The 11,302-nt window shown below is 45.3% G+C and overlaps 2 protein-coding genes across 3 annotated transcripts; both read right to left on the bottom strand.

Annotated features, from left to right (window-relative positions):
* Nucleotides 1-1,378: 1,378 nt before the first annotated feature.
* tomm34 (translocase of outer mitochondrial membrane 34) lies at nt 1,379-3,970 on the bottom strand. The gene is made up of 8 exons (XM_029502753.1): nt 3,775-3,970; nt 3,140-3,288; nt 2,883-2,982; nt 2,646-2,798; nt 2,239-2,396; nt 2,007-2,154; nt 1,789-1,915; nt 1,379-1,670 (listed from the first exon to the last, which is right to left on the bottom strand). The coding sequence occupies exons 2-8, from the start codon at nt 3,273-3,275 to the stop codon at nt 1,569-1,571; spliced, it is 924 nt and encodes a 307-aa protein (XP_029358613.1). The 5' UTR covers nt 3,276-3,288; nt 3,775-3,970; the 3' UTR covers nt 1,379-1,568.
* A 348-nt stretch (nt 3,971-4,318) lies between these two features.
* Nucleotides 4,319-10,358, bottom strand: tgm8 (transglutaminase 8). 2 transcript variants are annotated; one of them, XM_029502751.1, is made up of 15 exons: nt 10,246-10,358; nt 9,863-10,033; nt 9,420-9,665; nt 9,221-9,339; nt 8,936-9,064; nt 8,281-8,458; nt 7,579-7,714; nt 7,075-7,184; nt 6,796-6,911; nt 6,583-6,709; nt 6,194-6,495; nt 5,912-6,086; nt 5,675-5,838; nt 5,034-5,167; nt 4,319-4,897 (listed from the first exon to the last, which is right to left on the bottom strand). In XM_029502751.1, the coding sequence occupies exons 1-15, from the start codon at nt 10,256-10,258 to the stop codon at nt 4,750-4,752; spliced, it is 2,268 nt and encodes a 755-aa protein (XP_029358611.1). In that variant the 5' UTR covers nt 10,259-10,358; the 3' UTR covers nt 4,319-4,749. The 2 variants fall into 2 exon arrangements, with proteins under 2 accessions (XP_029358611.1, XP_029358612.1); XM_029502752.1 differs by having other exon boundaries at nt 5,034-5,189; nt 5,685-5,838.
* Nucleotides 10,359-11,302: the final 944 nt, after the last annotated feature.

Below are 11,302 nucleotides of genomic sequence, written 5' to 3'. Positions count from 1 at the left end.
TAGCATCTTTAATTTCTGCATGTTATTTGTCAACTTGTAACTGGCTAAATGTTTCACTGTTCCTGAAACATCAATATGACATCAGGTCATTCAGTGTTGTGATGACATCAGCAGAGAGTGTAACCATCTTTGGGTTTGTATGGAGACAGGCTATGCCCCGTGTTAACGCTATGATAAACCAGCTATTACATCCAACCTTATCTTCACTGTAAGTATTTTCACTTCCTGTTTATTTGACAAATAATAAAAAAAGAAATGTCATCTCCAGATGTGAACAGGCCATCACTGATTTCAAATTATTTCAATTTAGCATCAGATCAGCTTCTCTGTGGGCATTTTAGCTCCTCCCACCCAGAAACATCTTGTCAACAGCTTTGATCAATGTAACACCATCCCACTGACAGAACATGTCACATGTTCAATACATGTGACATGTCATACATCCCATCCACTTGTCAGGAGCCAATCAGCATGCAGCTGCAAAGATGCTGCTGATTGGCTCCTTTCCATCCAGATGGACTCAGGAGTATCTGCAGACTGCAGGTTCAGGCTGATGACAGGTTGTCACCAGGGTTCTAAATTTACTTTTTTGGTCACCAGCTACCAGCCAATCAGAATTTCCACTAGCCATTTGACATGAAACTTTCTTTTTTTCATTGCGCTCACTCTGTTGCCGATATCCATATCCCCTCCATTCTTTCTCTTCTCACCCAACCTTGTCTGTCCCAAGTTCAACCACCACTGCATTTAGTTAAGTTTTATTTTAGACGTTAAAGTATGTTTTACATTAAGCTTTGGTTCTGTTGTTTTTACCTACCTCCCTCACACTATGTCTGTTCGTTTCTCGCACGAATTGCACTTAGTAGCGACTGTAGTGAGAAATACCAGCATTCGCGCAACCAATGGGGCGCATTAAACTTCAGCACATAGCATTACGGCACAGTATTGATTGGAAATGTAGGAATCACTGCCATCTATGTAGGAAATTTGAAAAAAATAAAATAAAATAAATTATTGGCTGTGTTACCATATTGTTATAGGCTACCACACAAGCCACCATGTGGCTTACGAGCCACGCAATGAGTATCTCTGGTGTAGAGTATATCTGACTGACACAATTGCCTCATGCATCACCGGTCAAACTGGCTAGTAAGTTTTTATCAACACCTGCCAAAATGAATTTTAGCCCACATTGGGCAGGTTGGCGGGTGTTGATTTAGAACCCTGGTTGTCACACAACTACTTTTCAACACAGACTCAATGTCAGGTTCCAGACTACACAGTGTGGTAGAGTTCACGGACTCGGACTAGAGATTCTTCTAGGTTAAGAATCTCAGAAGTTGATCAAAGATGGCCGTCAGTGATGCTGAGACACTGATGAAGGTCATATGATGATAAAGTTTTAATGTCTTTATAATATGTAAATCATTTCAAACTAAAACAAACATCTCACAGCCCCACCTCCATCCACCAATCAGAGCACCTATGTTTTTTTTTGTTGTGACAGGAATCAGAAGTGCGTCTGAGGTGTGTCACTTCCTGTCACCCTCAGGCTCCTCACCCCCACCTCACTTCTTGTTCTGCACTTCCTGCAGCAGTTTCAGTGCGGCTGTGTTCTTTGGCTCCACCTTCAGAAGGCGGTTCAGGTCGTCCACGCAGGCATCCACCTCCTGAGGACAAAGGTTGCAGTTGAGATGGGTCCAGTCTACTCATCATTGGTTGATCTCTTGGGGATCTGAGCAGTTGAATTAAAGTGGTCCCTGGTGGTCTGTGGTGGTCTGGACTGACCTGCAGTTCCTTTTGGGCCTGAGCTCTCCTGTAAAGAGCCTTGATGTTTGTGCTGTCAATCTTCAGAGCGACGTCGCAGTCTCTGATGGCGTCTGAGAAACGTTTCACTGACAGGAAGCACAGAGCCCTGGGGGAGAGGGGAGAGGGTTCAATAATCGATATCAATGATTCTGGTTGGTCTGAAAGGTGAAACCTTGTGCTATGATTGGCTGACCGACCGGTTGGTGTAGGTGGTGACCTCACTGGGGTTGAATTGGAGGCTCTGATTGTATTTCTCGATGGCTTTCTGATGCTCGCCCTTTTTCACCAAAGCATTTCCCTCCTCCTTCAGGGCGTGACCTCTCTTCACCTCTCCCTCACTAGGAGCTGAGGGCACAAAGGATCATGGGAAGACAAATCAGAGTGGTGGAAACATGAACAGACAAACATTTAAAGCTTCACGGTCCTCACCAGGTTTTTGTGTCTGCCTGGCATTGTTGTGTTGTGGGGGTGGGGCTTGTGCTTTTTGCTGGGTAAGTTTCTTTCTGACGGACAGGGGCACTGTAGGAATGAGCGGGAGCTTCTCTCGCCACGACGGTCCATCAGCCTCGGTGAGCGCCTTTGTCATCCTAAGAAACAAATCATACCCTCAGAGAGACAACTTCCTTTGTGATGTCATCACCTCAACAACAGCCGGCAGCTTGTTTTTTAGGAAAATTTTAAATCCAATATGATGTTTTTCAACATAAGACAGGAAGTCCAAGGATTACAGACTCATACTCATGTTAGTTATAATAGTGGATTTGAGGATTCAGCTTCTCGTTTCTCTACGGTTGGATCTGAGAGCTCTCAGTCTCTGAGCCTCACAGATCAGGTACCTGTTGGTGCCGTCATGAGCAGCGGCGATGTTGCAGTCGATCTGCAGGGCGGTCTTGTAGTCCACATAGGCCTGTCTGTAACGTTCCAGAGCCTCATGAGCTGCAGCACGACGCAGCAGAGACTTAACATTGAAAGGATACAGCTCCAGAGACCTGACACAAGACCAGATCAGGTCAGATGACACAATGGATTCAGATCATTAGTCCAACAGGCCAGTAAGCCAGTTCAACACTTACTTGTTACAGTCTCTCACACACTCTGCACAGTTTCCATCCTTCAAGTAGGCAGCCGCACGGTTTGAGTATAGGATGCCCAATTCTTCCAGACTATGTTTACCTGCACAGGAAATCAAAGTCCTGAAAGAGGGTAGTATCGAACAGAGAGCAGGTCTAGACCTGCGTCTAGATATGGTCTGTTAGATAAAAGTTTTAGCAGACAGGTGTCTTACAGGAGTCTCTCAGGTTACTCAAAACAGGTCTAGGTTGATACTTACTGCACTTCTCCAGTTCTTTGATAGCCTGGCTGTACCGACTAGTGGCCTCGCCATACTGACCCGTCTTGAAACAGTCGTTCCCTGTTTGCTTCAGCTCAGTCCAGGACTTGGGTTTCTGTTTCTGTTTCTGAGGCATCTCTACTATTTATCTGAAATGAGGAAACTGAGTCAACATCTGACTCCGATGTTTCTGTCTTGGAGACGGTAAGGGAAAGACTATATACACACACACACATATATAAATAAAATAACCATTCCTAATTAAGTTACTACAAATAAATTACGTTACAACATTCTTAGATAATAATGAACGTTATTTCAGCTTTACATCCTTTAATGTCAGTCCTGGACTGTCAGTCCTAGAACTGTGTGAACATTAGCCAAGCTAAAGCTTGGCTGGCTGTTAGCCTGTTAGCTTAGCTGCTAACAATCGGTTTCCGGACGGACTATGGATGACAGACAGACCTGGGCCGGTTTCTCTGTGCTGTAGTCCGTATTTAAAGTGCAAATTTCTCTCTCTGTTCGATTTTTAGCTGAGCTAACTCGCTGAGTAAGTTGTGCTAATTTTGGACTCATTTGGACGGTGTTTCTGGCTAAGCTAATTTAGCAGCAGTCGAACAGGCTGAACTGCTGACCCGCTGCTTGCTCTGACGTCACGGCTCGGCTGCAGAAACGTCAGAAAAGTACCGGCTCCCGAAGCCGTGAGTGTCCGCCAGTCACCGTGTCACCTCCGGTGGTCCGGTCCGGTCCGTAGCTGCTTTTACCGGGGAGGCCGCTCAGAGCAGCCGTACCGGTGTCACGTTATTATGCTCCATTCAGGACCCGCAGAAAATGTAGTACAACGTGACACGAACCACACACGGCAAACCGGATATCCTGTTTTTAAACTGTATTTTTGTAAATAAATAAATAAATAAATAAATAAAATATGCCTATTATTACAATAATACTGCTAGATATCATATTAAATAAATTAAAGAGATTATTTAAACTAATATAACCACAGTCACTAAATCTGAACGCTGTGAGTGCGGTAGCTTTACAGGGAACGCTGTTATATCCCACGGCCGTGAAGGCATCAGCAGACGTGACGTTTCCAGAGCATCCAGGCTGAACGGCGTTTGGAGCAAATCTCGCGTTGTTTCAAAGTTCAGACAGTGAGCTGACTTCCAGTTTGTGAGCCGAAAACGCCATTTTATTATTTAATCAAACAAACTGGATCACATTACATCATCACACAACAACAAAGTCAAAATAAAGCTCTCTCTGCTGTTTATGCCAGACAGCAAGCCATTCAAACCATAAATCAGATTTAGCAGGAAACAGCCTGGTCTGTTACCCAGTTAACCGCCAGGAGGCGCTATGAGGACCGTATCCTCTGGACCTGCTCGAGCTTCTAACCTCCAGTGTTTATATTGTGGGTAACCTAAGATTCAACAGGAGTGGGACCTCCGTCGGTCTGATCCACAAATATAAAGTCTGTGTCGTTCTGGTCAAAGTTCAAAGTGCAGTGCAAAGACTGTTGTCAAACAGATTAGTGATCCTGATTAAGATTTCTTCGACCATTTTTGTCCCGAGTACATGATGAAGACATTATAAGGATTCTGGACTCAGGATGTGACATTGACTGAGATGCTGGTCTTCACATCCCTGAAGGCGGAACAGTCAAAGTCAGCTATCAGAGTCTTCAGTCCAGTCTTGTAGGGAATGAAGAAGTACTGGATCCGTGTCCGTCTGTTGGGCTGCAGGTCAGGAACACTGTGGGAACAGAATCACCTTAAACATCCGATCTGTGTGTGCTTTGTTTGTTTATTTTTGTTCTGTGTTGACATGAGGAAGAGGGACTTCTTTTGTGTCTCTAGACTCATAATTAGGCACACACACACACACTCACCTGCTCTCCACCTGCTTCTTCAGTAGACCACTTCCTGTCAACGTTATGCTGCAGTTCTTCAGGGTCTCATTGATCGGGTTTGTGAAGACGAGCTCGGCCATGGCCCAGTGGTTAAGCTGGATCGGACCGGAAATCTGAACACACAAACACACTGAGCTGCTGACAACACTACCCATGATGCATCAGGAGAAACCTCCAAAAGGCAAAAAGCAACAAACACCTAAACACACAACCTTTTACATTTTTACATCTATGACGCACTAACACACAGAAATAATAAACACAGAACAGGAAAAGAAGAAGAAAAAATCCTATAAAGTCTAGGAACTTGAGTCGCATTAATCTGATAGGTCTGTACTTTCACTTTGGGTTCAGCTGGTTTTGTTTTCATATAAAAACATAAAAGTGAAGAGTTGATTTAGTTTTTTTGTTTTCAGAGTTAAATAAATCAGGCAACGCTGATGCCTGTTGTTATGAAATGGAAGGTGGTTGGTTTGTCCACCTTGCAACATCAGAGGTTGAATTAATTTCAGAATAAAGGTCTAGCCAGCTCTAACCAACAGCAGCTCTGACCAGATAAGGGTTCTATGGAGGAAATGTGAGAGAAGAGCATGCCGTTATACGACATGCTTTTTACTGACGCTGAGGGACATGGGAGGGTCCAGCAACACAATATCATCCTCAGCCAGATAGACGTGGGTAGGGCTCAGCCTGTCGGTGACCACAGCCGACACCTTTATGCTCTCGCTCTGCACCATGTGTTTGTGATAGGCCAAGAACGGGACCAGGACAGGGACCACCAGCTCTGCAGGACACGAGGGGGAGGAGTTAAAGACCAGGCCTTTGAACAGCTGGTGTTCGTCTAGAGGTGGACTCACCTGTCCCTGGCTGCAGTGTCTCCTCCCTGGTCTCAGTCTGGATGGTGGCAGCTGGTGAGCCGTGGTACCTCATGGCCTGGATGCTGATGCTGATGGACAGCAGCCTGGAGATGGCGCTCTTGCTGCGCAGCAGCAGCTTCAAACTCAGGTCCTGACCGTTCAATGGCGTGAACAGCTGAGTAGAAAACATCTAGGTCATACACCAACCTGTGATGTCACAGGTCAGTCTGACCCGGTCCAGGACGTTATTGTCCTGCACAAAGTTTGACCAGCTGGACGTACCTCCTCAAATTGCATCGACACCGGCAGCCGTGGAGGGTTTACATCTTCTCCTCCCCGGCTCTCCTTCTCAGTCTCCTCCCCTGTCTCCTTAGTCTCCTCCTCTGTCTCCTCAGTCTCCTCCCCTGTCTCCTTAGTATCCTCCTCTGTCTCCTCCCCCGTCTCCCCAGTCTCCTCCCCTGTTTCCGTAGTCTCCTCCTCTGTCTCCTCTGTCTCCTCCCCCATACCGCCCTTGCCCTCTTCCTCCCGGTCTGTGGATTTGTTGCTGATGGCAGATTCAAAGACAGTCCTTTCCTTCTCCGATCCTGTGTGAGGACAGATTTTTATTAATGAACTTTCGTAGTGAGTTACTCCCCGCTCAGGTATGTGATAGGTGGAGCAGGTGGACCGACCATCTCTGTGTTTGTAGGTGTCCGTGATGTCCAGCCTTTTGGTGGAGCCCACAGATTTGGTGGAGATGTTCTGACCCACTCTCTTGGTGTCAGAGAAGATTTTCACTTTTGAGCCATCTGCTTTGACCTGAAACAATGACAAACATATAGCCGTCAGAACAAAAGGATGCAGAAAAGCTGCAGATTATGTGATGATGTCATCAACTCACTGACCAGCCAATCGACGCAGTCGGCGTTGACCTCGGCAAAGACAAACGGGACATCGTATTTGATATGAGTGTCTCCGTTCAGGATGGCGGAGACTGGGGCGGGACCACAACAATAAACACCTTCCGGCCAATACCGAGTCGTCACACAGACACAAAATAGGAAATAATGTGTTGATTTTAAGAAGGTAGTTCATTCTCCCCTAACAAATTATAACTGAAACATCAAAAAGAAAAGAGTTGAAGGAGCTCAAGCTGCAGGTCAGAGGTCAGAGGTCAGCTGTACCATCGCTCTTCTCCTGAGGTGTCGGATCCAGAACTTGCCAGCCGTCGTATTTTCCATTGTCTGCCAGATCCAGACGTCTCATCCAGCCTTCAACCCACACATGGTAGTTCCTACAACACAGACACACAGTTCAGACTCTCTGAATATGATGATTCTTCCTGTTTTTCCTCCTTAAATTGAAGAGCCAGCTCTTTCTAACAGTCTGATCTGTCCCATCTGAAACTGACTTCAGTGATAAACTGAGTTTATTGTTTTGACAGAATAAAGACAATCAGATATTTAGAGCTGATTTTTCATCATTAATGAGCAGAACTGCTGATCAGATTAAGATAGAAATGACCCAAACACATGAGAGGAACTTTTCTTTGGAAAAGAAGGAAACATTCAGAGTCTGAACTGATCAGACAGAATCAGATGAGGTTGAGCTGATTCTGAATTTATGAAGACCTGGAGACACAAAGTCCTGAATTATTAATTTCTCAGAGGCTTAAAGAAATTTCTTACCAGACACTGTCCTTAGACGGTATTGGCCAGACTCCGTAGTCGGTGTGGTAAACATCAATCAGCAGGTTCTTGTTGGTGTCATGAGCTGACAGGTAGTTGGTGATGATGCGACAGGGAATCCCGAGCAGACGCAACACTGCAAACAGTCAAATACATGATGATCAGGCTGAACTCACTGATCGCTGTTTGTTCTCCTGAGGAAGCATGCAATCAGCGTCATGTGACCAATGTTCACATGGTGAGTCATATGATGATTTCATGTAAGGTGAAAACTTGTTTTATTCTGAAGTTGAAGGAAACAGCATCATTTTAATCTTTTTGATTACATTGGCAGAAAATGTACTTTCAACCAATCAAGCTAAAAGTTTTAAGACAGTGGAGACAGGAGGAGCAAAGCAGTTTGTTAAAGCTGCAGCCAGAAATCAATTAAAGGTCCATATTTTTACTTCTTTTGTCTTTTGTTTTGAAGGATTGATATCCATAACAAGATATATTGTGGTTTGAGTAATCAAAACCAACTCAGTAGTTTTAGATCTCCTCTCAGGCTTCTCTCTGGAGCTCCAGGAACAGGTCTGTCAGCCAATTAGGAGAGAGGACCTGATGCTCTCTCTCCTGATTTTAAACCTTTTCATCACAGTTCGGAGCTGTGTTTGGAGAACATGAATAAATGAAGAAAAAAGAAGCTGAAGAGTCAGCTGTTACCTGAACACATCACACCGGCGAACACCCAGCACTGGCCATACCGGACCGGGAAACAGTGTGTATCGTACCATTTTCTCAGAATGGCGTGGCTGCCATTCCAGTGATGGGGTGAGACACCGCCCCAGAAGGAGCCGGCCCATTTTCCCACCAAGATGCCATGGTCATCATCAGAGTTGATCTGAGAAGAAACAGGTGAGTCGGACAGGCAAATAACCTGAAGAGTGAGCTGAGAAGCTGTGACCCATCAACTAACTTTGTTGTAGCCAGAAGTTAACACGCTAACATGCTAAGCAGGTATTTGATTTAACATTTTCACCTTCTGTAGTTTCGTAGCATTATGTTAGCATCATAAATCTAAAAATGGACGCTGCCTCTGTGACATCACCACAGGTTTTTTATGCTCCACCCCCAAACTCTTAAGTTCCTCCAAAAATGAGACAGAGACAGAACAGTTTTAGTTCCAGACTGGAAACATATTGGACATTTTATGTGGGGGTCTATGGGACAGACTCACTGCTGGACCATGGTGGTCTGGACTGACTCACTGCTCCTGAAGATCCTTGGTGGCCTCAAGCTAATAAGATCCTCCCTTTTGGCAGTGAGTCAAATCTAAGTCCTGAATCTGAATCTGATTCGGCTCGAACCCAGGTCCTACCATGGCGCTGACCACGCGGCCCACGTAGACAGGGTCACAGCGAGCAGACACATCTTCAGCCGGGTCCTCCATGTGTTTGTGGCTCATGTTTAGAATCTTCAGACAGATCTCCACCATGTCGTCCTCAAACTGGATGAGGACAAGGACGCAGTGACAGAAACTGGTGTCAGAGTTAAATTCAAATTATTCCTTTAAAGCTGAGATTTGCAGCATGAAATGAAAATGTGTCCACCGAACCAGGATCGGCTCGACTTGGGGACAGAAACGAGAAGCAGAACAGGAAACCTGTGCGAGGTCCCAGCTGCTGGAGGTAATGTAGTTTCCACTTCCCCTGTAGATGGTTCCCTGTTCGTTCATGACAAACTCCTGTCGTTCACTCTCATCCGGCAGAAACACGGCGTCGTCTGGAGGCAGATTCACATTGATCTGATTAGGACATTCATCTCATGAATATTCATATTAGTGTTAATGATGAAGGACCCACCAGGACACCAGGGGTTGAAAAGGACCACCAGTGTCCCCAGCAGAGTCTCCTTGTCCCCGTGTTGGACTGACAGCCTGTATTCTCCGATGGGGGTGTTGGCCGGGGGAAAGATGGCCACAGTCAGGGGGGTGGAGTTGCTCTGAGGTTCCGCCCTCCACTGCGCCTTCAAAGTTGCTGACCGCTGCGTGGCAAAGTTTTGGATTGCAAAGGAGGACTTGGTCCCTTGGTCCTCAGATGGAAACTCACCTGCAGAGGAAAGATCCGGATCAGGACCAGGAGTAGGATTTGGCCTAGGATCAGTCTGACCCACTTCATTGTGGATTAATCTCAGACCTCCTACTGAATTGTGGGTAATGACTGTTTATCTCAATTTAAACACATTCAATTAGAAATGGAATAAAAGGTAAAAGGTTAGTTGATGAGGTCCTGAAGGTATAACTGACCTGTCTCTGCCACCATGATGAGCGAATGAAGGTCGGGGTTCAGAGGCAGCATCAGATGAAGCGTCAAGGTGAAAGGTTGGCCTCGCCTGACAATCAGCTGATTCCCTGCGATGTCACTGGTGTGATGTTTGCTGTTATTGGCCATGGTGTGGAAATCCACACGCTCAAGGACTGACGGGAGGAAACAACACTGAGTCACAACCACGTTCACCATTAGCTGCTGCTCAAAGACGCCATACCAGCACCAGGCCAAATGTCAGCCAGAGGTGGAGACAGGGAGACAGGAACTGTACCTGTACCTGGACTCCAGGTCCACCACTAGACCTTCAGTCTGACAGTTAAATAAACACTTGAGTCAAAGACATGAACATGGTGAAACTTACTGTCCAGCTCCATCAGTGTAGGACGTCGTCTGTTGGAGACAAAGACAGCAGAATGTCTTCTGGCAGTTTCTTGACACTGAGCTGACGCTGACTCAGCAGCAACAGCTCTTATAGCTTCGGCCCTGCCCACTTTCCACATTCAGGTGGAACATGTCTGACCACCTGGCGTCTCCACTTCCTGTGTTGAGTAACAGCTCAAACAGATTTTAACACATTTATTGATTTTCAGAATAAAGTCTATAGGAGATGTGGCACAGTTCACCCCGAAGGATGCAGATCTGGATCAAACTGGACCCACTGATTGGTCATTGGACACTTCCAAGTCTCAGATTCTTCTTCTCTTATTCATGTTTTTTTTTGTGTGTGTGTGTCAGGGTCAGAGGTCATGTCCCCTGAACCTAAACATCTGTCTCCAGTTTAATTCTGGGTTGGCATCTTCCCTCCAGTGCTGTCTGATGATCACACCCTGAACCAGAACCACAAAGGTCATTAAACAGTCTGACAGCAGCAGGAAGGAAGGACCTACAATATCTCTCCTTCACACTTGGGGTGAAGGAGTCTGAATCTGATGATCCAGTATCAGCTGGATTTTACTGAATCAGAGACAGAATGTCTGTGACCTTCACTGTGACAAAGATGCACAAAGAAAAGAAACCAGCTTTAATTACTGGGTGGATTTGTGATGGTATCATTATAATCTTTATATCACAGGTTTTAACTGCTTCTTCTTCACAGGAAACATGAAACATAATTGCATCCCTTTTGTGCATTTGCTGTAAATATTTTCAGTTACATTAAAACTATTATGTTTTTTTATTTAAATACTAAAGTGCCCTGATTAAGATGATTTCTGATTCATTGATGTTTTTAACCATTCGAAGAAGTTTTTATCCTTTTATTATCATGACTATTATAAATACTACTGTTATTGTAGTGAGCGGAGAATTGACAGTGAACTCACAAAAAGGAGTGAATTCAATAACTCCATACAGAGTTTGGTCTGGACCTGTTCTGTATAAGAACATTGATGTCACTCTGTTCGGATTTGGCGCCATAT

Source organism: Echeneis naucrates, chromosome 5, assembly GCF_900963305.1.
Source record: "Echeneis naucrates chromosome 5, fEcheNa1.1, whole genome shotgun sequence".
In the NCBI taxonomy this organism is placed as follows: Eukaryota; Metazoa; Chordata; class Actinopteri; order Carangiformes; family Echeneidae; genus Echeneis; species Echeneis naucrates.
Note: the sequence above shows the minus strand (reverse complement) of the source record. Positions and strands in the feature narration are given on the sequence as shown.

What these genes read in the sequence shown, in the direction of transcription:
- tomm34 (XM_029502753.1), bottom strand. Translation starts at nt 3,275, where the DNA reads ATGCCTCAGAAACAGAAACAGAAACCCAAGTCCTGGACTGAGCTGAAG. An exon ending in TGTGTGAGAGACTGTAACAA is followed by an intron (nt 2,799 to 2,882) that starts GTAAGTGTTGAA and finishes GTCTTGTGTCAG; the next exon opens with GTCTCTGGAGCTGTATCCTT. An exon ending in GCTCATGACGGCACCAACAG is followed by an intron (nt 2,397 to 2,645) that starts GTACCTGATCTG and finishes TTTGTTTCTTAG; the next exon opens with GATGACAAAGGCGCTCACCG.
- tgm8 (XM_029502752.1), bottom strand. An exon ending in TTTCAACCCCTGGTGTCCTG is followed by an intron (nt 9,340 to 9,419) that starts GTGGGTCCTTCA and finishes ATCTGCCTCCAG; the next exon opens with ACGACGCCGTGTTTCTGCCG. An exon ending in CCGACTGCGTCGATTGGCTG is followed by an intron (nt 6,710 to 6,795) that starts GTCAGTGAGTTG and finishes TCATTGTTTCAG; the next exon opens with GTCAAAGCAGATGGCTCAAA.